Source organism: Metarhizium acridum, assembly GCF_019434415.1.
Source record: "Metarhizium acridum strain ARSEF 324 chromosome Unknown scaffold_573, whole genome shotgun sequence".
Lineage (NCBI taxonomy): Eukaryota > Fungi > Ascomycota > Sordariomycetes > Hypocreales > Clavicipitaceae > Metarhizium > Metarhizium acridum.
Genome location: NW_027094043.1, coordinates 464843 through 491235, shown reverse-complemented (window position 1 = coordinate 491235; position 26393 = coordinate 464843). Strand labels below are relative to the sequence as shown.

At 32.7% G+C, this 26393-nt stretch overlaps 3 protein-coding genes across 3 annotated transcripts; 1 reads left to right on the top strand and 2 right to left on the bottom strand.

Moving 5' to 3' along the window:
* Nucleotides 1–4473: 4473 nt before the first annotated feature.
* On the bottom strand, nt 4474–5007 carry J3458_020438 (uncharacterized protein; the record flags this gene model as incomplete). Its single annotated transcript, XM_066122032.1, has 3 exons — nt 4474–4641; nt 4705–4760; nt 4866–5007. The coding sequence occupies 3 exons, from the start codon at nt 5005–5007 to the stop codon at nt 4474–4476; spliced, it is 366 nt and encodes a 121-aa protein (XP_065973022.1).
* Nucleotides 5008–20544: 15537 nt separating this feature from the next.
* On the top strand, nt 20545–26325 carry MYO1_4 (class II myosin). Its single transcript, XM_007815799.2, has 3 exons — nt 20545–20774; nt 20863–24184; nt 24245–26325. Exons 1-3 carry the CDS (start codon nt 20772–20774, stop codon nt 24574–24576), a joined length of 3657 nt encoding a protein of 1218 aa, XP_007813990.2. The 5' UTR covers nt 20545–20771; the 3' UTR covers nt 24577–26325.
* Nucleotides 24893–25564, bottom strand: PFA4_2 (Palmitoyltransferase; the record flags this gene model as incomplete). The annotated part of the gene is made up of 1 exon (XM_007815798.2): nt 24893–25564. The coding sequence occupies one exon, from the start codon at nt 25562–25564 to the stop codon at nt 24893–24895; it is 672 nt and encodes a 223-aa protein (XP_007813989.2).
* Nucleotides 26326–26393: the final 68 nt, after the last annotated feature.

The following is a 26393-nucleotide window of genomic DNA, read 5'->3' as shown; positions in this document are numbered from 1 at the left end:
TGAGTGGGTAGTAAAAGGCTTCAGTAATGGCCACACCGGTTTGCACGGAAGTAAGGAGACGGTCGACTGCCCCGTACTTGAGTCGGAGATTGTTGCCAGGTGTGTGCGCGCGTTATGTGGTGCTCAAGTGGACTTGACGACGTGGTCGGGCAGGCAGGCGGGCGGGAGGGGCTTGCGAACCAGTCACAGGTCTGGCACCCAAGCCTGGCCTGTTACGGGGCAGTACACGGTTCACAGGTAATACAAATTGGCCGGTAAAGACTGGCAACCTGGTTGCCTGGTCAAGTAGCATTTATGCATGTGCCACCAGGCCGGGCTCAGGAGTCGGAGGCACGACATAAAGCACCACAGAGCTATTGTTGCGTTGCACCTTGGCGTTTAAGACACCAAAATTGCACCCGGGGAGTATCTAAAGTGCCTAGTGAAGTATATGTACCTGGACGTAAGATGCCTAGTAATTCCTCCATATTAATACCAGACTTTCAAGCGCGCATGACTTTGTAATTTCAGAAGTGACCAAGAACAAAGCCTGTCGCTAGAGGCTCAGGCACACTGTACCAGGCAATACTGCAATAGAGAATCGCCTGATAACAATGTTTAGATGACTGCAAAGCGCATGAGATGTTGGCACTTGGACCTACCGAATTCCTACGAGAGCATGGATTCCCCAAGACACAAAACCATGACCACCCAATGTAGGAATATGCAATCACGGATGCGTCCCTATTGGTAACATACCTAGCTAGGTAGGTATCGAGGTATCGTATATTCTGTCTTGATTCGTCTCTACTCAAGTTGGCTCGCCCCTTGGCAGCTGCTTCTACTTTCCTGCTGCCGTAATAGGCATGTTCCGTACGAGGAAAGATACTCGTCAGAGAAGGCACTCGAGGAGATACGAAGCAACCATTGACGTCTTAAACGGGTACCTAAAATAAGTACAGAGTGCTTGGTAAGTATTGTGTTTTGACAACAAGGGCGCAGCTTGAGGAACCAGGTGTGCGTTAGACCCGAAGATGTACGCGGCAAATGGCAGCCCATCAGGCAAATCACGGATTCAAGGCACAGCACATGCAGTTAAGGCTCCGACGAGGTCACGGGTCCCACAATACCTGGTGACCTCGAGTGACTTGGGTGACAGACTAAATCCGGCCACACTAAAACCCCTTATAACGCGTTTTACAAAGCTACTGATGAGTCTTAACATTCCAGCAGCCTCACAAGAAGCTGTATTAAAGGTCTTTAACGGCGAATTTTTAATAGATGGCAGCACACGTGAGCAGGCAGCTGATAACACCTGCCAGCCTAATAACCCACCTAATGAGGCTCGTAGGCAGAGATTTTAACCTTTTTAACCTTCATATCGCGATGCCCTCAATCGCGTTGGGGCTGTGATGTAGCTCTTTGTACTTAAACGAATGTTAGTACTTTTACCATAGTGTAAATTACTAAGAAATCCATGTACCCTTAAAATGAGGGCCTTTAATTGGCTATAATCCTTGTCCCGTGACCTCGTTGGAGCCTTAACTGCTCTGAGGGGATCGTATGTTGCTCCCCTTCGTTGGCTCCATCTCGTAGCTCTACAGGAACCACTGCAGGTCCGTACAACGCTCAAGATGCTGTGGGTTGGTCGCCGCCTGCATATGCATAATCGATCGATGCTAGTCTCAGTGTTAGTGTCAGTCGGACATTGTACACGGATGGCAACAGAAGTCTGGGAAGAAATAAAGCCATAGAGGGCAGGATACCCAGAACGAACGGAGAACTTTGACAAAGGCCCGCCCTGGGCTTTTACTTTTTTCCTCACTCTTGTTTTCCGTCCACTGCCTCCCAACGCAGAGCCAAGCCCGCCCTTTGAATTGAGGCTCGGAGCAGAGGCAGCCCGCCTGACAACAAAGGCACATCAGAGTTCAGCCGCGGCCATGCATCTCACCAAGAGGGGGGGGGGGGGGGGGGGGGGGGGGGGGGGGGGCACAAAGTGTTATTGGGGCAAGGCCTTAATTAGCATCCTCTGACAGGGGTGTGTACCGACTTACCAGCCTTCGGTGATGCCTGGAAGAAGGGCTGTGGGCGAATCAGTCAAGATTCACCTCCAAACCTATCAAGTTATCAACCTGTTGTCTTACCTCGTGTGGGCTGTTGGCGGATGTTTCAGCGCTCGCGAAACGTTAGCCTCGGTGTGCACCGCGTTACATGTCAGTCCTCCAGACAGCTCGACAGTGCCGAATTCCAAACTTGGTGGGATGCGAAGGCAGCAGCAAGGCACCAGACAGTTAACAGCTCATGGCGCCCTTCTGTGGCTCAGACTCAGCCATTGTGCCCATTTTGCATTTCTATTCCCGCTCGTGGTCACCTCTGCGCTCACCACCAGACCGTTGTGCCAGGGAGTGGAACAAAATAGAAGAACTCAGGTGCTGTGCCACCAGACACCATTGACTCCACCAGACATATGAGCCAGGTCTGGGCCAGGCCATCACACGCTCGCCTTGCCGGCCATATCCATGCTCACGTCCCAGGACTGCTTTTGATGTTGACAATATTTTTCTGGCTTGGCTTGGCGACATTCCCGCTTCCGCCTTGTTGCTACTCGTCGTGTTCCCTGCTCAAGCTCTTGGTTGGGCACGCGGCCAAGTTTTGCCACTTCCGCCTCGCCTTCGCTTATGATGTAGTAACAGAGAACAATACTTGTCGCTGTGCTTCGTATGGGCTATGCTTTTTGTTGCTATTTGCTATTGCAAATCGAGACGAGGCCAGCATGATCCTAGTGTTCCTAGCCAACCAAGCCCATGTTACGCCTTACTCTGACTCTTGCCCTACAATCCTTTCGCTGTGAATTTTGACGATTATGTCTTCGTCATCACACTTGGGTTTTACTAGGTGTGCACCCCTTTGACTCATTCCCGCTCTTGAAGCCCTATCAAGAACATGCCCTGGCAAAGCTCGTATCAGACAAGATGCTTGCCTCATTCTCAACTAGACAGGCCACGGTCGAGCCCGCAGGCCACCGGCTTCTCCTTTGCTGGCCAGCTCATGTCTGGTATACATATATATCAGCGTCTTCCCCTTCAATGTTCCCGTCATATCTCTCTTGTTCCCTACTCTACTTTCATACCATCTCATACATTCTGAAGCCTCGTACACATAGAGCCACCGCAAGGGGTTCAAGTGGCCGATCATCACCTCTCTCCTCTATTTGCACGCACCAAAAATAGCCCTAATTCTTCGCCTGCCCCAAGCCGGGCTGCCTCGGTCGGAAGCTCCTACTCTTGTTCCAGCGAATCATACGCGAGTTCCATGGAAAATTCTAACCGTCGCTCGTTGCCTTCTGGCACATACCGACAGTATGGAGGTGGTAAGTCCTCGTCTTACTCTTGGCCCAATACTCAAGCTCAAACATCTAACAGGTGTAAAACAGATAAGCATGCGATTGAAGTAAAGACATCGTCCAATGGAACCAAGGTTATCAATTACAACAGATCGGCACACGAACACGGAGCACCTAGCCCCAGCTATAGCCCCGGCTATGTAAACCCTCGTCGCCGATCGTGATAGTTGCCTCGTGTTGGAGTGGTCGTACATTGCGAATTTTCGTTCATTATTGCTTTTCTCCTTTCGTCTCCTTTCGTCTCCTTTTATCTCCTTTCGTCTCCTTTCATCTTCTTTCATCTCCTTTCGTCTCCTTTCGTCTCCTTTCTGTTTTTTTTTATTCTGATGAAACGACGCGCGGATGGAAGTTTATGCTAGAATTATTGCTTTGGGCTCGGGAGACATGGAGTATTTGTCTTAGACTTGATTTAATAAGAAGCACATGGAAGAATACTAAATCATGTATCGAGTGTGAAATAAAGGATAGAGACCACGTGGTCTTAAAATTAAAGCGGCAATGGAGTTACTCCCCTCCACCCAAGCAGTACAATTAGCCAGAACACACTCCTCAAGTTTTCCCCATTGTTTTTTAGAGGTAGACGCCAAATATCCCTCGACACTGCACGTTGAAAAGCAGCACTCGCTTCTCAGTACTAACTCGGCAGTTGAAAATATGCATTGCACGCCAGTTAGCTGCAACAAACATGCCCGTTACTTCATGAAGGACTGGAATGAGATGCCACATCTGAATATTCACTAGAATTCGGCAGCCAATGAAAAACAAATATGGTTAAGAAGTCGCCATGTCTTGCACACCGTTGACTTGCGCTCTCTTCTTGTCCAGGCCGCATAACAGTTCAGTGTAATGTCCTTGAAACATTATCGGGCACTAGCCGATCTAAACGAAGGCAAAGCCCGGGCAACGCGCGCGCGCCACATCGACCAGGAAAGAGGCCAAAGTGTGCCTCCCTGCACTGCAGTCAGAGTCAATGTGAGATTAGCTTTTTGTCTCAATTTTCCCACCGCCCCTCCGCCCTTCGGATCGCAGATTCAGTATTCCAAAGAGTATGAGATTACAGAGAGTGCTGGTTCCAGTTAAGCGCCATATAATTAAGCGCCACCCTCACACTTCGCATACTCGTCTTCAATTGCTTCCTCATATTGTTGGTCCGCAGTTCGTGGATCTTCATGCAAGACACCGCCCTTAACCAGGGCTTCTGGACTCGGGCGGTGAGAAATCTTGTCATTAAGTTTGTCCTCGAGCATACTTCTTTCCAGCTAAGAGTCACGTTAGTTGCCGTTGTGCCGGGACAGCCATGCGACTTTTGAATGAGCATATACCTCTTTCTGGTGTGCGAGAAGGCCTGGTGCGGCAGATGATGCCGGTAGGATGTTCTCTGCCCAAGGATAATTGTCAGTACGCTCTGTCCACCTGCAGAATTGAATACGATGGCGAAACTCAGCTTAGATATTGCTCAGGTGTACGGAGAGACATAACCCACTTTCCACGAGCTCCGCACGATTAGGTCGGTGCATCAGATGATTCTCAAGCGAGTGCTTCCTGGCTGCATCTGGTCTGATAGGTGAAATTGGAGTCTCATCGACCCGCTGGGATTGCTGCTCTACTGCCGCAGGCTCAGACATGTTGCAAATACTCGGCTTGAGTAGAATGGTTGGGTATTCGTCGTCATGGGGTGTTAAGACGTCGGTCTGAAAAGGCTTTGGTAGCTCCTCGTTTGTGACGTAAAGCGGGGAATTGAGGACAGTCAGCTACCAGAATTTGGGTGGGATGGTGTCTGGTGGAGGATGAAGGAATCCTGGGGTGGCCCAAGTGGACAGTGGACAGAGCTATAACAAGAAAACTACATTTTTAATTTTTAAAAAAGCTTAAATATTTAATAATAAATCTAATAAAATACTTGAATTATAATAATAAATACATGAATTAGCTAATATTATAACTAATTAGCTTATATGGAAAAGTGGGTCCTTTAGCTTATTATAAGCTTAAAAACTAGATTATATAATTTTTTAAAAACTTATTAATTTATATTTATTTATTTATTTATTTGAGTACCCTAGAGCTATTATAGCTATTCTAGTACTTTTACATGTAGTTCGAGTAGGAAAACCCTTTATATGGGAAGAAAAACCCCCTCGCTTCTATTCCAGGTTATCCCCGCCCCGCTATAACCTATAGTTATATAGAGCGTGTTCCAGATCGTGTAGGTTAAAGGTGCCTACTAGGCTAGCTGTCCTAGTAGCGGTTCGTTAAAGCGTGTGTGGTAGAGGTCCGGGCTGAGTCCGGGTTGGCCCCGGTGCGCTGGTCAGGTGGCTGTCCTAGTATCCAGGTGTTCAAGGCCATCACGTAGTTTCCTCTAGGTGTCATGTTATGCCGCTATTAATTTATATTATACTATACTATAAAGGCTATATTTTATAGTTTTTTAAGTTTTAAGCTTATAAGAGTATATAAGAACCCACTTTTTTAATATTAGCGTATAATATAAGATTAATTTTAGTTATTCGTAAAACTTATAATTTTATAAGTATTTTATTAGATTTAATATTATTTATTATATTAGAAACTCTAAAAACTAGTAAACTACTAAACTACTAAACTACACTACTTCTATAGCTTCTAGCCAGAGCATTAACTGTAGTATAGTTTTATAGTTTTATAGTTTTTATAGTTTTAAATATAAAAAATTATATTAAATCTAATAAAATACTTATAGAATTATAAGTTTTACGAATAAGTAATATAAATCTAAAACTATAAGCTTATAATAAAAAAGTGGGTCCTTATCAGAGCATTAACAAGAAAACTACATTTTTAATTTTCAAAAAAGCTTAAATAATTAATAATAAATCTAATAAAATACTTGAATTATAATAATAAATACATAAATTAGCTAATATTATAACCAATTAGCACACATAAAAAAGTGGGTCCTTAAAGCTTATTATAAGCTTAAAAACTAGATTATGTAATTTTCTAAAAACACACTTGTAATGGTAGCTTAGGTTCTAAGGCATAATAGGTTTGTTTCTTAGAAAGTAAGTTAGGTTAAATGCTATAAAGTAGCTTTTAAGTAGTATTATAATAAGGCTATTAAGAGTATAACTCTTAATAATAAAACTATTACTTAAATTAATTAATAAAGAATTAAATTACTTAATTATAACGAAATACCTTCTTCTTAAGTACTCGTTTATTTCTCTATTATAATTTTAAATTAATTAACTTAACTATTAATCCCTTTAAACCTTAATTAATTAACTTAAGGTTTAGTTAATTTAATTCTTCTTAATTAATACGTTTAAATATTAACCTCTTTAATTGCCTTTTAAGTTACGTAGCTAATTACGTGCCTTTACCTTCTTTTTATACCTATAAGTTATACTTATTTTAGCTAGTATAATTTCGTCTCGTCTCTTATATAATATTATTTATAATATTATACCCCTTCTTTATTAGTTTTATTCTTAAGGCTATTAAAATAGGCCGGCTAAGTATTATACGTTTTTTTTCTTTTATTATTATATGCTATTATATTAATTAATCGTATCTTAAAATAGCGGTTTAAAGCTTTATTTACTTCTTTTCTTTACTAGAATAATCTTCTTTTTATAATAATTAATAATTTATCTTTATCTCTTATAAAGGCTTACGCTTATTACGCTTATATAGAATTTCCTTAATATAAAGCCTTTATTTTTAATTCGAGTTATTATATAAAGTATATAATAAATAAGTAAAAGAATTATAATATTATAAGGGTAACCCCTTAATAGCTTTATAGTATTATAAATTAATATTATAAGCTTAAAAGAGAGCTTAAAGAAGCTAAGAAGCGTATCTTAGCTAAGAATTAAAAGGTCTTACGTTTACGAAAATAAAAGAAATTATAGTTTAAGAAAATAATACGTGTAATTACACGTGGTATTAATAATATTAAAGAGTTAAAGTATATAAAATGTAAAGAAGCGAAATAGCTTTAAAAGACTATAAGGGTTCTTTTTACTTCTTTTAAGAATTTAAATTCTACTTTAATTTATTTCTTAAATATTAAGTTTAATATTAAGTTATTAGGCGATACTTAAAAGATTAATTAAAATACGTTTCTTAGAAATAAAACTATTTAAGTAACGTTAAGTAATTTATAAGGTTTTTAGCTAATTTTTAGGTGTTTTTAAAGTTTAAATATCCCTTTTATTTAATAAGATAATAATAATTCTTTATATTCTCTTATACTTTAAGTATTCGTTTAACTTTATATTTATTAGTATCTTTTATTATAATATTTATAGTAATTATAAATTTATTTAATACTTTCTCTAATAATAATATATAAAATATAGGATAAATTCTTATTTTATTAGGTAATAATAGTTTATAGTTAATATTTAAGATTTTTCGTTTAATAAGAAATAGTTTAATCTTCTTTTAATTAAGTTTATTATTAGGTCGCTTAATTTTAATATTTTTACGAATAAGGTATACTTTATATCTCTTCTTTAAAATTAATACTAGTAATCTCTTTTTATTTGCGTAGTATTTTATTTAGTTCTATAAAAATATTTATTTCTATTATAAGTATTTTTATATTTTTATTATAGTTACTATATACGTTATAGCTATTAATACGTTTATATTTTATATTATATATATTTTAATAATAGAGTTAAATCCGTAATTTACCCTAAATAATAATATCTTTATATTATTAATCTTAAAGCTATTATAAGCTTATTATACTAGTAATAGCTATTTTACTTAATTATTCTATTAGTAGTTAATATAGCTTTATAAATATTATTTAAGTATTTAATTTAAGATTTTTATTTACCTATTTAATTATAAGTGAAATACTATTAATAAGCTTTATTTAATCTTTATAGTTTCTATAAGGTATTTCTAAAAGTTTAAGGTAAATAATTTATTATAATTTAATATAAGCTTTATTAGTAATTTATATTATATAATAACTATTTTAAAGAATATATACGCTAAGTTCTTAGTATTACTTAATTTCTTATATAGAATATAATAGGCGTATTTTATAAGTTTATTTATAATAACTAAAATGCTATTATAAGCTACTTTTATTATAGGTTCTTTTAACTTTAATAGTTTAATAATAAAGTCTATTATAATAGTTTATTATACTCTTTTAAGTAATAATATTAATTATAATTCTTCGTATAATACGTATCGCGTTAATTTTACTTTATTATACGTATTATATTTCTTAATAACTTCTTATACTATTTTTTTACTTTCTAGAAAGTTATATAATCTTCTTAGCCTATTAATTGTTTTCCTTACACCCTAATATTTATATAATAAGTACTTATATATTTCCTTAATAAGCTATTCTTAAAGTATACTAGAAATATACTACTATTTATTATATTGTAACGGTGGCTTAGGTTCTAAGGCATAGTAGGTCTATTTCTTAGGAAGTAAGTTAGGTTAAATGCTATAAAGTAGCTTTTTAAGTAGTATTATAATAAAACTATTAAGAGTATAACTCTTAATAGTAAGACTATTACTTAGATTAATTAATAGAGAACTAGATTATCTAGCTATAGAAATACCTTCTCCTTAAGTATTCGTTTATCTCTTTATTATAAACCTAAATTATTTAAATCGCCTAATAATCCTAATAATCCTATCTTATTAGATTATTTATATAATCTAATAAGCTATCACGTGATTTAATATTCTTATTAGTTAGCAGCTATGCTTACTCTTACTAATACGGCCTAGCTTCCCGCGTCTTATATAATAACGTTTGTAATATAATACCCCTTCTTTATTAGTCTTATTCTTAAGGCTATTAAAATAGGCTAGCTAGGGGCTTAGGTAATTTCCTCTTCTTTATTCTTCTCGTGTATTATCATGTTAATTAATCGTGTCTTAAGACCTTTTATTTAATCTCGTAAACCTTCTTATAAGATAAATAAGCGAAACGCTCTTCTTAAGTTAATAATCGGGAATTTAATTAATATACCTGCTTGTTTCTTTTACTAAGATTAAGGCCTCTAGAATTATAAGGCGTTTAACGTAAACTCGTCCCGTTATTATAAGTGCATTCGTTTAAATAGGTTTTACTATAATATAAATCCTCTTACCCTATAGTAGTTACGTTATATTAGTATCTAATACTAGAAAGCTAAGTTTAAGTTAAAAGCTACTAAGAAAGAACTTAAAAAGGCGAGTATTAAGATACGTTACTTACGAAAATAAAAGAAATTATAATTTAAGAAAATAATACGTGCGGTTACGCGTAGTATTAATAACGTTAAAGAGTTAAAACGTATAAAATATAAGAAAGCGAAATAGCTTTAAAAGACTATAAGGGTTCTTTTTACTTCTTCTAAGAATTTAAATCTTATTTTAGTTTATTTCTTAGATACTAAATTTAATATTAAGTTATTAAGTAATACTTAAAAGATTAATTAGAATACGTTTCTTAAAAATAAAACTATTCAAGTAACGTTAAGTAATTTATAAGATTTTTAACTAGTTCCCAGGTATTTTTAGAGTTTAAATATCCCTTTTATTTAATAAGATAATAACGATTCTTTATACCTTCTCGTGCTTTAAGTATTCGTTTAACTTTATATTTATTAGTATCTTTTATTATAATATTTATAGTAATTATAAATTTATTTAATACTTTCTTTAATAGTAATATATAAAATATAAAATAAATTCTTATTTTATTTAATAATAATAGTTTATAGTTAGTATTTAAGATTTTTCATTTAATAAGAAATAGTTTAATCTTCTTTTAATTAAGTTTATTATTAGGTTACTTAGTTTTAATATTTTTATAAATAAGATATACTTTATATCTCTTCTTTAGAATTAGTGCTAGTAATCTCTTTTTATTCGCGTAGTATTTTATTTAGTTTTATAAAAATATTTATTTTTATTATAAGTGTTTTTATATTTCTATTATTATTACTATATACGCTATAACTACTAGCGCGTTTACATTTTATATCACATATATTTTAATAATAGGGTTAAATCTATAATTTACCCTAAATAATAATATCTTTATATTATTAATCTTAAAGCTATTATAAGCCTATTATACTAGTAGTAGCTATTTTATCTAATTATTCTATTAGTAGTTAATATAGCTTCGTAGATATTATTTAAGTATTTAGTTTAAGATTTCTATTTATTTATCTAATTATAAGTGAAATGCTATTAATAAGCTTTATTTAATCTTTATAGTTTCTATAAGGTATTTCTAAAAGTTTGAGGTAAATAATTTATTATAATCTAATATAAGCTTTATTAATAATCTATATTATATAATAACTATTTTAAAGAATATATACGCTAAGTTCTTAGTGTTACTTAATTTCTTATATAAAATATAATAGGCGTATTTTATAAGTTTATTTATAATAACTAAAATACTATTATAAGCTACTCTTATTATAGGTTCTTTTAACTTTAGTAGTTTAATAATAAAGTCTATTATAATAGTTTACTATACTCTTTTAGGTAGTAATATTAGTTATAATTCTTTATATAATACGTGTTACGCTAATTTTACTTTATTACACGTGTTACATTTCTTAATAACTTCTTATACTATTTTTCTGCTTTTTAAGAAGTTATATAATCTTCTTAACCTACTAATTATCTTCCCTATACCCTAATATTCGTGTAATAAGTGTTCGTATATTTCTTTAATAAGCTATTCTTAAAGTATACTAGGAATATACTATCGTTTATTATATAAGAAGGTTTTACCTTTCTTAAATAAATACGTTTTCGTTTCTTAATTATTTAAATAGCTATTATTATTAATATATAATATAATCTAATATATTTATATTTTATTTAACTTAACTTACTATATTATATTAATTTCTTAGGTGTTTAATATAAGGTTTCTATTCTTAGTAGCGCGTAATAAAGGTGTATTACTTACTTACTCATTTAATTTTAAGTTCTCTTTTTAGCTAAGCGCGTTTACTCTTTTATTTTTAGATCCTTTATAGTATATAATCTTAAAGTTATAATTTATAAGAGTTTTATACTATTTAATCTATTATTTATTTAAATTCTTTATAATTAAGAATAATATAAGATTCTTATAGTTAATATAAACCTTAATTTAATGCTTTACTTCTATAAGATAGTATCTTTATTCTTTAAAGCACTTAATAATAGCTATAAGTTCTTTATTATAAATCTTATAATTAAGTTTAGGTTCGTAGAGTTTCTTTAAGAAGAATATAATTAGGTATAGTCTTTCTTAATTATCTTATTATTTAAGCTATTCGCCTAGTATAAAGTCTAAGGCGTTTATTTTAAGCTTATAAGGTTTATTTTAATTAAGTGCTTTTAATATAGGTTTTAACGTAACTAAATCTTTTATCTTTTAAAATACTATAGCTTTTAGTTTATTCTATTAGAAGTTAACTTCTTTTTTTATTAGGTTTATAAGAGGTTATAAAATATCTTTATATTCGCTTAAGAACTTATAGTAAAAGTTTATAAATACTATAAATTCTTTAACTTCTTTTAAATTCTTTAATATAAGCTATTTCTTAATAGTTTTAATCTTATTTAGGCTTATTTATATTTCTTCGTATATAAGTATATACTCTAAAAAAAGTATAGTATTCTAATAGAACTAATATTTTAAGGCTTTAACTAAGAGTTTATTATCCTATAAAGTTTATAGTACCTTATATATATATCGTTTATATTTCTTAAGGGTATTTAAGTAAATAAGAATATTATTAAGGTATATAACTATAAATACTTTTAGTTGTTTTTATAAGATTATATTAATTATTCTTTAAAAGGTTATTAGTGTATTAGTAAGCCTAAAAGGTATTATTAGATATTTATAGTATTCTTTACTAGTTTAAAATACTATTATTTACTCGTAGCCTTCTTTTATTTGTATAAGGTTATAGGTTTCTTTTAAGTTAAGTATAGTAAACTATTTAGCTTTTCTAACTTTATCTTTAATTTCTATTATAAGTAGTAATAGGTATTAATTCTTAATTATAATCTTATTTAAGTATTAGTAATTAATATATAATTATAGTTTTCTATTCTTCTTTAATACCTATAGAATTAGGTATTTTATTAAGGACTTTAATAGTCTTATATATCTCTTTTATAGTATATCCTTTAAATACTTTTTAAGTGCTTTATTTTACTTAAGGTTCTAAGAATAAATTTTATTAAACGTTAATTTAATATTAGGCTAGAGTTTAATCTTATAGTTTTAGCGTAAATACTCTAGTAATTCTATTTCTAGCTCTTCGTTAAATAGCTTACTATACTTTAAGTATTTCTTAGGAATCTTTATTATCTTAGCTTTTAGCTCTCTAGTAATTATATATATTCCTAGAGGTCTATTATAGTTTAAATAAGGTGCTTTTCGTAGGCTACTCTTAGCTTTATAATTGTATTCTAGTAAATTCTATTAAAGTTAGCTGGTTCTTTAATTAACTCGTAAATTACTCGCTTATAATTAGGGTATCCCTAATATAATATTATATTTTAAGATTATTATAATATTTAATATAACCTAGTGTTTTATACCTTATATATTAACGAGAAGTTATATTACTTTTATATTAACTACTCTTTAATTGTACTTTACTATAATTCCTTTTATAATTATAAGTTAATAAAGCTTATCTTTAAGTGTTTAAGGTAATTATAATCTATTAATGAGATTTAGTAAGATAAAATTTTCTTATACTTTACTATTAATTATTACCTAAATCTTTCGTTCTATTATAGTTATATTAATTATAAGGTATACTATACTACTAATATTTATAGTATATAAAGACCTATTAGATCTCCGTTAAGGAATCGGTTTTAATTATAATAATAGCTATTATTTCCTAATTTATTAATTCTATCTTTATATTATTCTTTAGCGCGTTATTTTAAGCGCTATTATTAGTAGTTATCTTTTAACGTATTATTAGAGCTTTCTTAGTAATCGCTTAACCTACTATTTATATTAATTAAACTTAGGTTAAGTAAGTTACTTATAATTATATAGTTCCCTTTCTTCTTATATTATAAGGTTATAGCTTAGGTAGTGTATACGTTATTCTTAGTATAATATAACTTTTCGTTTAATATTTTTAAATTAATTTATTATAATTTTAGTTATATTATAAGGGTTATTCTCCTTCCCTTTTATTCTTATAAAAACTATTTACTACCTTACTTACTATTAAGGTGCGTATAGTAATTATTATTATAATAAAAGGTTTAATTAAGAAGTTTATATTTAATTTTAGGTTTATCTTTCTTAGTTAAATAATTCTCTTCTTCTTAGATTTATTCTAGTAAAGGTTTACTTTTTAATAAGAGTATCTAGTATTTTTAAAAGTTATTAGATATTAGTTAGGTTTTAAATTTCTAATCTTTATTTAAACTAATATTATTTACTAATATAAGGCTTTCTTTATTACTTATTACACTAAGATTTCGCGTAAATAAGTCTTCTTAGTTTATAGTATAAAGCTTTTTACCTTTAAAAATTAGCTTTTATAGCTTTTTTAAGGCTTTATATTTATTCGTAAAGTATCTAGTCTTACTATAATTATAATAAGTCTTTCCCCTTTTCTTATTTATAGCGTTAAGTTCTATAGGTTTAGCGTGGTACTTATATACTATTAATATTTAGCGTAGCTTACTACTATTAGGTTTATTAAACCTAGTATATAATTTGAATTTCCTATAACTTTTTTCGTAACGTTACTTGTATAAATAATTATCTGCTTTAATAACTATTTTAATAAAGTTATTAAATAACTTAGAATAATCTTCTTAATAAATATTATCCTTTACTTCTTCTTTAAGTTCTTAATAAAAAACTTCTATTTTAGGTTTAGTATTTTAGTTAAGTTTTACTATAATACGTTTAAATTCCCTAGCGTAATAAGCTATAAATTCGGTTTACTTAAGTTAAGTAAGTTATCGTGTAGCTTTCTTATACTTATTAGAATTTTTAAATATAACGAGAAGTTATTTCTTAAAGGTTTTATAATTAAAGAAGATATAAATAACTTTTACTTTAACTTTAATACTATACTTAAGATATACGCGAAGGGTTAGCTTTTACTATTCTATTACTTTCCTAGTTAAAAGGTTATTAATATAAAGAATTTATAACTTAAGTATTATGTAGATTTTTTCGTTAACTTATAGGTAAGCTTAAGCTTATATAAGAAAGTTCCTTATATTACTCTTATAATTATCGTATAATTTAAGCTTAAGGAATTTTAGTATATTATTATTATTAATAAAGAATATAAGTGTAAGATTTTAAACTACTATAAGTTTCTCTTCTTATACCTTAAGTTTTTCGTAAAGATTATTCTATCGGTTAAAAAGCTATTAATTTTACTTCTTAAGCTTAATAATCTTATTATAAAGATACTTTATTATCTCCTTAAAGTTAATAGTCTTTCCGCTTAAAGTAAATATCTTAGAAGTTATTACTACTTAAAGTTTTAAGGTAACTTACTAAATAGAATTAATTAAAATGTAATAATAGCTTAGGTTCTAAGGTATAGTAGGTTTATTTCTTAGAAAGTAAGTTAAGTTAAATGCTATAAAGTAGCTTTTTAAGTAGTATTATAATAAGGCTATTAAGAGTATAACTCTAAATAGTAAGACTATTACTTAAATTAATTAATAGAGAACTAAACTATTTAGCTACGGGAATACCTTCTCCTTAAGTATTCGTTTATCTCTCTATTATAAACCTAGATTATTTGGATCGCCTAATAATCCTAATAATCCCGTCTTATTAGATCATTTATATAATCTAATAAGCTATTACGTGATCTAATATTCTTGTTAGTTAATAGCTGTGCCTACCCTTACTAGTACGGCCTAGCTTCCCGCGTCTCGTGCAGTAACGTTCGTAACATATATAAGAAGGTCTTATTTTTCTTAAATAAATGCGTTTTTATTTCCTAATTATTTAAATAGCTGTTATTATTAATATATAATATAATTTAATATATTTATATTTTATTTAGCTTAACTTACTATATTATATTAATTTCTTAGGTATTTAATATAAGGTTCTTATTCTTAATAGCGCGTAATAGGGGTGTATTACTTACTTACTTATTTAATTTTAAGTTCTCTTTTTAATTAAGCGCGTTTACTCTTTCATTTTTAAATTCTTTATAGTATATAATTTTAAAGTTATAATTTATAAGGGTTTTATATTATTTAATCTATCCTTTATTTAAATTCTTTATAGTTAAAAATAATATAAGATTCTTATAATTAATATAAACCTTAATTTAATACTTTACTTTTATAAGGTAATATCTTTATTCTTTAAAGCACTTAATAATAGCTATAAGTTCTTTATTATAGATTCTATAATTAAGTTTAGATTTATAAAGTTTCTTTAAGAAGAATATAATTAAATATAGTCTTTCTTAATTATCTTATTATTTAAGCTATTTACCTAATATAAAGTCTAAGGCGTTTATTTTAAGCTTATAAGATTTATTTTAATTAAATGCTTTTAATATAGGTTTTAACGTAATTAAATCTTTTATCTTTTAAAATACTATAACTTTTAATTTACTCTATTAAAAGTTAACTTCTTTCTTTATTAAGTTTATAAGAGATTATAAAATATCTTTATATTCGCTTAAAAACTTATAATAAAAGTTTATAAATACTATAAATCCTTTAACTTCTTTTAGATTTTTTAGTGTAAGTTATTTCTTAATAGTTTTAATTTTATTTAAGCTTATTTATATTTCTTTATATATAAGTATATACCTTAAAAAGTGTATAATATTCTAGTAGAACTAGTATTTTAAGGCTTTAATTAAGAGTTTATTATCTTATAGAGTTTATAGTACCTTATACATATATTATTTATATTTCTTAAGGGTATTTAAATAAATAAGAATATTATTAAGGTATATAATTATAAATACTTTTAGTTATTTTCGTAAGATTATATTAATTATTCTTTAAAAGGTTACTAGTATATTAATAAGCCTAAAAGGTATTACTAAATATTTATAGTATTCTTTATTAGTTTAAAATACTATTATTTACTTATAGCCTTCTTTTATTTATATAAGGTTATAAGCTTCTTTTAAGTTAAGTATAATAAACTATTTAGCTTTTTTAACTTTATCTTTAATTTCTATTATAAGCGGTAATAGGTATTAATTCTTAATTATAATTTTATTTAAGTGTTAATAATTAATATATAATTATAGTTTTTTATTCTTCTTTAATACCTATAAAATTAAGTATTCTATTAAAGACTTTAATAGTCTTATATATTCTTTTTATAATATATTCTTTAAATACTTTTTAAGCGCCTTATTTTACTTAAAGTTTTAAGAATAAATCTTATTAAACGTTAATTTAATATTAAGCTAAAGTTTAATCTTATAGTCTTAACGTAAATACTTTAATAATTTTATTTTTAGCTCTCTATTAAATAGCTTATTATACTTTAAGTATTTCTTAGAAATCTTTATTATTTTAGCTTTTAGCTCTTTAGTAATTACATATATTTCTAGAGGCCTATTATAGTTTAAATAAAGTGCTCTTTATAGGCTACTCTTAGCTTTATAATTATATTCTAGTAAATTCTATTAAAGTTAACTAGTTCTTTAATTAACTCGTAGATTACTTACTTATAACTAGGGTATCTTTAATATAATATTATATTTTAAGATTATTATAATATTTAATGTAACCTAATATTTCGTGCCTTATATATTAATAAGATATTATATTACTTTTATATTAATTACTCTTTAATTATACTTTACCGTAATTTCTTTTATAATTATAAGTTAATAGAGCTTATTTTTAGGTGTTTAAGGTAATTATAATCTATTAATAAGATTTAATAAGATAAAATTTTCTTATACTCTACTATTAATTATTACCTAGATCTTTTATTCTATTATAGTTATATTAATTATAAGATATACTATACTATTAATATTTATAGTATATAAAGACCTATTAGATCTCTATTAAGAAATCGATTTTAATTATAATAATAGCTATTATTTCTTAATTTATTAATTTTATTCTTATATTATTCTTTAACGTGTTATTCTAGGCGCTATTATTAGTAATTATCTTTTAACGTATTATTAAAGCTTTCTTAGTAATTACTTAACTTATTATTTATATTAATTAAACTTAAGTTAAGTAAGTTACTTATAGTTATATAGTTTCCTTTATCTTTATATTATAAGATTATAATTTAAGTAGTGTATACGTTATTCTTAATATAATATAATTTTTCGTTTAATATCTTAGAATTAGTTTATTGTAATTTTAATTGTATTATAAGAGTTATTCTTCTTCCCTTTTATTCTTATAAAAACTATTTATTACCTTACTTACTATTAAGGTATATATAATAATTATTATCGTAATAAAAGGTTTAATTAAGAAGTTTATATTTAACTTTAAGTTTATTTTTCTTAATTAAATAATTTTCTTCTTTTTAAATTAATTCTAATAAAGGTTCGCTTTTTAGTAAGAGTATTTAATATTCCTAAAAGTTATTAGGTATTAATTAGATTTTAAATTTCTAATCTTTATTTAAACTAATATTATTTATTAACGTATAGTTTTCTTTATTACTTATTATACTAAGATTTCGCGTAGGTAAGTCTTCTTAATTTATAATATAAAGCTTTTTACCTTTAGGGATTAGCTTTTATAGCTTTTTTAAGGCTTTACATTTATTTATAAAGTATCTAGTCTTATTATAATTATAATAAGTTTTTCTCTTTTTCTTATTTATAATATTAAGTTCTATAAGTTTAACGTAATATTTATATATAATAAAGGTTTATTATAGTTTACTATTATTAGCTTTATTATACTTAGTATAAAATTAGTAATTCTTATTACCTTTTTCTTAACGTTATTTATATAAATAATTATTTACCTTAATAATTATTTTAATAAAGTTATTAAATAGCTTAAAACGATCTTTATAATAAATATTATTCTTTACTTCTTCTTTAAGTTCTTAATAGAAAACTTCTATTTTAAGTTTAATATTCTAATTAAATTTTATTATAATACGTTTAAACTCTTAAATATAATAAGCTATAAATTTAATTTACTTAAGTTAAGTAAGTTATTATATAGCTTTCTTATACTTATTAGAATTTTTAAATGTAATAAGAAGTTATTCTTTAAAGATTTTATAATTAAAGAAGATATAAATAACTTTTACTTTAACTTTAACACTATACTTAAAATATACGTAAAGGGTTAGCTTCTATTATTCTATTACCTATTTAATTAAAAGGTTACTAATATAAAGAATTTATAACTTAAGCGTTTTATAGATTTTCTTATTAACTTAAAGGTAAGCTTAAGCTTATATAAGAAAGTTTCTTATATCCCCCTTATAACTATTATATAGTTTTAATTTAAGAAATTTTAGTATACTATAAGTATTTATAAGGGTTATAAGTATAATTTTATAAACTACTATAAGTTTCTTTTCTTACTTATTAATCTTTTTATAAAGGTTATTTTATTATTTAAGAAGCTATTAATTTTACTTCTTTATTTTAGTAATCTTATTATAAAAATACCTTATTATCTTCTTAGAGTTAATAGTCTTTTTACTTAAAGTAAATATCTTAAAAGTTATTATTACTTAAAGTTTTAAGGTAACTTATTAAATAAAATTAATTAAAATATAATAATAGCTTAAGTTTTAAGGTATAATAGGTTTATTTCTTAGAAAGTAAGTTAAATTAAATACTATAAAGTAGCTTTTAAGTAGTATTATAATAAGGCTATTAAGAGTATAACTCTTAATAGTAAAACTATTACTTAAATTAATTAATAAAGAATTAAATTACCTAATTATAACGAAATACCTTCTTCTTAAGTACCTGTTTATTTCTCTATTATAATTTTAAATTAATTAACTTAATTATTAATCCCTTTAAACCTTAATTAATTAGCTTAAGGTTTAATTAGTTTAATTCTTCTTAATTTATACGTTTAAATATTAACCTCTTTAATTACCTTTTAAGTTACGTAGCTAATTACGTGCTCTTACCTTCTTCTTATACCTATAGGTCGTGCCTGTCCTAGCCGGTGCGGTCCCGTCCCGTCTCTCGTGTAGTGTCGTTCGTAATAACATTATACTACACTATATTATAAGAACTACATTTTATAGTTTTTGAAGTTTTAAGCTTATAAAGCTATATAAGGACCCACTTTTTAATATAAGCTTATAATATAGAATTTATAGTAGTTATCCGTAAAACTTATAATTCTATAAGTATTTTATTAGATTTAATATAATTTTTTATATTCGAAACTATAAAAACTATAAAACTATAAAACTACACTACAGTCAATGCTTTAATAAGGAGTACTCCGTATCACTCGAGAATCTACTCGTGCCACGCCCCACTTTAGTACAGGTTCGTTATGGCCTTAATTTAGGAGTAAGAAAGGGGGGAGGGATTCTCACTTTTATTCTTTCTTAACCTTATTATTATCTTTTAAGACGCTTGCGTGTAAGAGCAGGTAAGACTAGTCTATAATATAAAGTTATAATAAGTGTAATATAACTCTTTATAAAGTTAAAAATTATTAATAATTTTATTATTATAATACTCCTTAATAAGGCTTTATACCTCTTAATATGATTTTTTTCTGTTAGCTAGAACCCTAGCTTGGTACGAAAAATAGACCCTAACACATTCAAAGGGATCCCTTTGAATGTGTTAAGGTCCGTTGGATGTATAGGCCCCACTATTGCTCAGTACATACAAGTTACCTTAAGACATAGCCTCAAGCTCTCTCAAATAGATATAAATAAAGTAGCCTTAAGTATATCTTAGCTGATAGGTACTCTTATTATCCTATTATTTCTTAGTTATATGATGTACCTTTAAGTATAAGGCTTCTTATTAGCCAGAACCCCCACTTCAATAACGCACCTTAACACAGTCAAAGGGATAGGGCAGCCCAAATTGGTTGCTCAGCTAATCCGTACCTGGGAATCAGCCCCACCGCCACTGATTCGTATGCATGAGGCTGTGCTGCACCGGAAAAATGTCGGCGTTTCGTCCAGTCAGGCACCACATCATCGACTGGAAAGGGCATCAATCGCATTCAGCACCAACTTGAAAGAGACAAGACAAAGGGGTAACTGGCAATCACAAACGGTCCTTCCTTGATCTTCTTCTCACTCGTGTCCCGAATAGATCACCAACCTCTTCCCTGCTTCGGGACCAGTCCGTTGATGCGCGATTAGATTTCATTCCCTTTACCCCACGCCTTCACCGCACCACTCTTTCGGCTCACTGCTCACTCTATTGACATGGTAAGCGACCTTCGCTTATAAGCCTAAGTGGCTTGATAGATTCACCCGTAATGCCTTCTTAACTGACGTTATCGTTACCATTCAACAGGGCATATCAAGGCGTCCGAAGGACAAAGCTGTGCGCAATGCCCAGTCCGGCGCAGCGGGCACACAGGGTGCGGGCGGCGGACGACCAAAAAAGGCCACGTTTGAAGCAACAAAAAAGAAGGAAATTGGAGTATCAGATCTGACCTTGCTGAGCAAAGTTTCTAACGAAGCTATCAATGATAACCTGAAGAAGCGATTCGAGGGTGCAGAGATATACACATACATTGGACATGTGCTGGTCTCCGTGAACCCATTTCGTGATCTCGGCATTTATACCGACCATGTCCTCGAAAGTTACAAGGGCAAAAATCGCTTGGAGATGCCCCCGCACGTCTTTGCGATCGCCGAATCCGCCTATTATAATATGAAAGCATATAATGACAATCAATGTGTCATTATTTCCGGCGAATCTGGCGCTGGTAAAACCGAGGCCGCCAAGCGCATCATGCAATATATTGCGAATGTTTCCGGAGAACAATCAGGAGATATCAAGAAGATCAAAGAAATGGTTCTTGCGACCAACCCTCTACTAGAGTCATTTGGAAATGCAAAAACACTGCGGAACAACAACTCTTCGAGATTCGGCAAATATTTGCAAATCTACTTCAATTCCAATGGAGAGCCGGTTGGCGCCGATATCACGAATTATCTACTCGAAAAGTCTCGTGTTGTTGGTCAGATTACAAACGAAAGAAACTTTCACATTTTCTACCAGTTCACGAAAGGTGCTTCAAGGCAACACCAAGAGCTCTTTGGTATTCAAAAGCCAGAGACATATGCGTACACGAGTCGATCCAAATGTTTTGATGTGGATGGGATCGATGACATTGCCGATTTCCAAGACACGATCAATGCTATGAAGATAATTGGTCTTAGTCAAACTGAGCAAGATGAGATATTTCGCATGTTGGCTGCCATCCTATGGATTGGCAATATCCAGTTCCGCGAAGATGACACTGGATATGCTGCCGTCACTGATCAGTCAGTCGTGGATTTTGTCGCATACCTGATGGAGGTGACACCAGACCAACTGATCCATGCCATCACTATTCGAATTCTTACGCCGCGCAATGGCGAAGTTATCGAGTCCCCTAGCAACCCAGCACAGGCAACTGCTACCCGTGACGCTTTGGCTAAGGCTATTTACAACAATCTGTTTGATTGGATTGTGGAGCGCATCAACAAGTCTCTGAAATCGAGACAAGACACAGCGAATACCATTGGCATCTTGGATATCTACGGATTTGAAATATTTGAAAAGAATAGTTTCGAGCAGCTCTGCATTAATTATGTCAACGAAAAGCTTCAGCAGATCTTTATCCAGCTCACACTGAAGACGGAGCAGGAAGAATATGCCCGTGAAAAGATCCAGTGGACACCAATCAAATATTTCGATAATAAAGTCGTCTGTGAATTGATTGAACAGATCAGACCCCCTGGAATCTTCTCTGCAATGAAGGACGCGACTAAGACAGCACATGCCGACCCTGCCGCTTGTGACAGAACATTTATGCAGAGCATCAATGGCATGTCACACGCTCACTTGACTCCCCGACAGGGAAGCTTCATCGTTAAGCATTATGCAGGAGATGTCTCTTATACTGTGGATGGCATCACCGACAAAAACAAAGACCAATTACTGAAGGGACTCCTTAATCTCTTCCAACACAGCGGCAATCAATTCGTGCACACCCTTTTCCCTCAACAAGTTGACCAAGATAATAGGAAACAGCCGCCCTCGGCAGGAGATAGAATTCGTACCTCTGCAAATGCGTTGGTAGACACATTGATGAAATGTCAGCCGTCATATATCCGAACGATCAAACCAAATGAAAACAAGTCGCCCAGCGAATACAACAGTCCTAATGTTCTTCACCAGGTCAAATATCTGGGCCTACAGGAGAATGTTCGTATACGGCGAGCTGGCTTCGCGTATCGTCAATCCTTTGACAAGTTTGTTGAACGCTTTTTCCTATTGTCACCGGCTACATCTTATGCTGGCGAGTATACGTGGCAAGGCTCGACAGAAGAAGCTGTAAAACAAATTTTGAAGGACACCAGCATTCCTAAAGAGGAGTGGCAACTTGGCGTGACCAAGGCATTCATCAAATCACCAGAGACTCTATTTGCTTTAGAGCACATGCGTGATAGGTATTGGCATAACATGGCCACTCGTATTCAGAGAATGTGGCGTGCATACCTAGCCTACCGTGCTGAATCTGCAACCCGCATTCAACGAATGTGGCGGAAGAAACGAACAGGAGCGGAGTATCTGCAACTTCGGGATCATGGGCACAAGCTTGTCCAAGGCCGAAAAGAGCGCAGGCGGATGAGTTTACTGGGATCTCGAAGATTTCTTGGAGATTACCTCGGCGTTAATGCGGCAGCTGGACCTGGCGCACAGATAAGGAACGCAGCTAATATTGGATCAAATGAACGGGTGATGTTCTCTTGCCGTGGGGAAATTTTGGAGGCAAAATTTGGACGATCTAGCAAGCCTAGCCCTCGCCTGATTGTTGTCACAAATAATAAGTTCTACATCATCGCCCAGCTGCTCATCAACGGCCAATTTCAGATTTTAGTCGAACGAGCTGTTCCCATCGGTGCCATCAAATTCATTGGTGCGTCTACTTGTCGAGATGATTGGTTCTCTCTTGGAGTGGGATCGGCCCAGGAACCAGATCCTCTGATGAATTGTGTCCTCAAAACCGAATTGTTTACTCAGATGCAGCGAGTCATGCCGGGAGGCTTCAATCTCAAAATAGGCAACGTGATTGAGTACGCAAAGAAGCCGAGTAAATTCCAGCAGGTCAAGATAGCCAAAGACTCCCAACAACCAGTTGACTTCTACAAGAGTGGTACGATCCATACACAACAAGGAGAACCCCCTAACTCGGTATCACGGCCAATGCCCAAAGCCAAACCCGTACCACCCCGGCCCATCACCCGCGGTAAACTTATCAAACCTGGAGGCCCTGGAGGCCGGCCATCACGGCTAACTGGTAATCGAACTATTCAAACAAAGCCTGGAGGAGGTCCAAGGGCGGTTCCTCAGCCGCCAGCTGCAAAAACAACAGCATCTATCGGCGCGGTAAATAGTTCAGCTCCTGCCGCGGTCAACAAACCTCTTCCTAGTCACACGAAGAATCAAAACAGCACGAGCGGAGGAGCAAGTCGAGCGCCACCCCCCCCTCCGCCTGCCGCACCTCCCGCAAAGCCAAAGAGTATGGCCAAAGTATTGTATGATTTCAACGGGCAGCGAGATAATGAGCTGTCTATCAAGGCTGGAGACATGTTGGAGATAGTTCAAAAAGAGAATAATGGTATGGCATCCAGTGTGTCATGTTCAGTGTGAGCAAACGTGGCTAACTAACATCGCATAGGTTGGTGGCTGGCAAAGAATGACTATGGGCAGGCTTGGGTTCCCGCTGCTTATGTAGAGGAACAAGCAGCACCTGCCCCAAGGCCACCTCCGGCTCCTCCCGCTGCCAAGTCAAAACCAACACCGCCGGCACCTCCGGCCAAACGTCCGGTTGCGGGACGCAAGCCAGGTGAGATGGCCCAGCGAGATTCTGGTCTGGGCTTGAACGGAACCAGCGGCTCTGAGGAGAGTCGTAGTACAACGCCGACGCCGAGTCTAGGGGGCAGCTTGGCTGATGCATTGCTAGCAAGAAAAAATGCTATGCAACGGGACAAGGAAGACGACGACTGGTAGAAGCGGGTGCTGACTATGTGGTCACGATCTAGAGTAGACTGAAGTTTATGTGTTGCTTTTGTTAGCGTCAAGACCATGACCTGCGGCGTGCAACAATTTGTCATGTTATATAGCCAGGCGGAACCGTGAGACACTGCTAGTTTTTGTATTGACTAGAAATAAATTCTCGACGGATTGCCGAACAGCTCTTGCTTCATTATGCGCATGTTTTGATTATGGTCCTTCGCAACCCCCAAACAAAGGAGTGCTATAAGTCCATCCAATCCATTCAGAAAAAATACAGAAGACTAACACTAAACCACGAATGTCCTCGTGCTCAATCGGCACATTCAGTGCGCAAAATATTTCGCCGACGCAAGAGCTCGACAAGTGGAACATCGTCATCTTCAGTTGTTTGTGCGAATTCTGTTTCCTCATCAACGCCGTAATCTTGTAGCCTCTCACCATCGTTATTTCTCCAATGAACCTCTGGATCAGAACTATAGCCAATACCATCACTGTCTTCATTCAGCATATCATAATCGTCTACTTCCTCTAACTCTGCCAATAAATGGCTTCTCCTCTGCATATCCTGTAATTGGCGTTCTTTGAACGCACGCTTTTGCTCTTCCGTAGTGTCTGCATTCCTCAGTTCTGCTTTGAAGTCTCTGCGACCTGCAGGCCACTCTCTGTTTGCCCTGCGAATTTTTTCTGGGTCTGGTGGCGGCCACATGCCTTCGTTTCGATTGAATCCATTTTCTTCCCAAGACCATCCGTAGCCCGTTCCACCCTTGCCAACTTTGGGGCTCCCGGACAAAGGGAAAAACCAGAGAAGAAAGTTCGAGGATCCCATCGCCTGGGACATGTTTGCAAAAAAACCAAGATCATAAGGGAACTCGACCCTTTCAACCCTGATTTTCTTTCCATCGGACCCATTGATATCCCACCAATCCTGGCCTCCCCGTTCCATAACTGCGTCGTGGCGCTCAATCTGCCACCCCTCAATCATGGTGCAATTAAACAGCCAGCTCTTCATTGTTGTTACAAGCATTATGGCCAAGGCAAGTGAAGTGAAGAGGCATATGAGTGAGGTGAGAGCCAAACCTATAAGTGCTTGCAAGGTCGGACCTAGATATGCAGGCAAGTGCCGTGATTCCCATAGAGCAAAGAATCGTTGCCAGAGAAGGTAACCGAGTATCCATAGGGATGTGTTGGCGAAAACTAGAAACCGCAAAAAATGAGGGAATGTAGTCATGGAGACACAGTTTGCCGTCCAAGGGCAATGGTGATCCATTTTAGGAATGCAACGTCCACAGTGCTGACAATGATGGGATCTTGCAGGCTTTGGGGCTGAACATTTCTTGCACCAACTTCCTTCGGCCTCGATCACTTTATCTGTAAAAACATATCGACCAGGATCCACGGTGATAGTCTTGTAGTAAGTGAACCAGAGGGATAATAGGAGAATATTGAAGACGGTGGTTTCACTGGCTGAGAGTGGACCGGGTTTGAGTGAGGAATACTGAAACAAGTATTGTGAAAAGTATCCCAGAAACGCAATCAAGATACAAACAGCAGGAACTGCCAAGGATTGCATGATGGGCGCGTCATTCAGGCCTGCCATGATGATGATCCGGGGGTGGGGGCTTTCTCTAGTGGAGTATCCGAGATTCGTTACATGATTCAAAATACGTGCTTATGGCTTTCATGAAAAGAAATGCTCTGGAAGTGGCGTTAAAGCAAAAAGTCTTCTAGTTTCTTGGTTTTAGCTCTTGATGAGAAGCTGGGGTTCTCGCTTGGAAGACGTTATGCGGTCGGACAAACGTTCATGCCGCTAG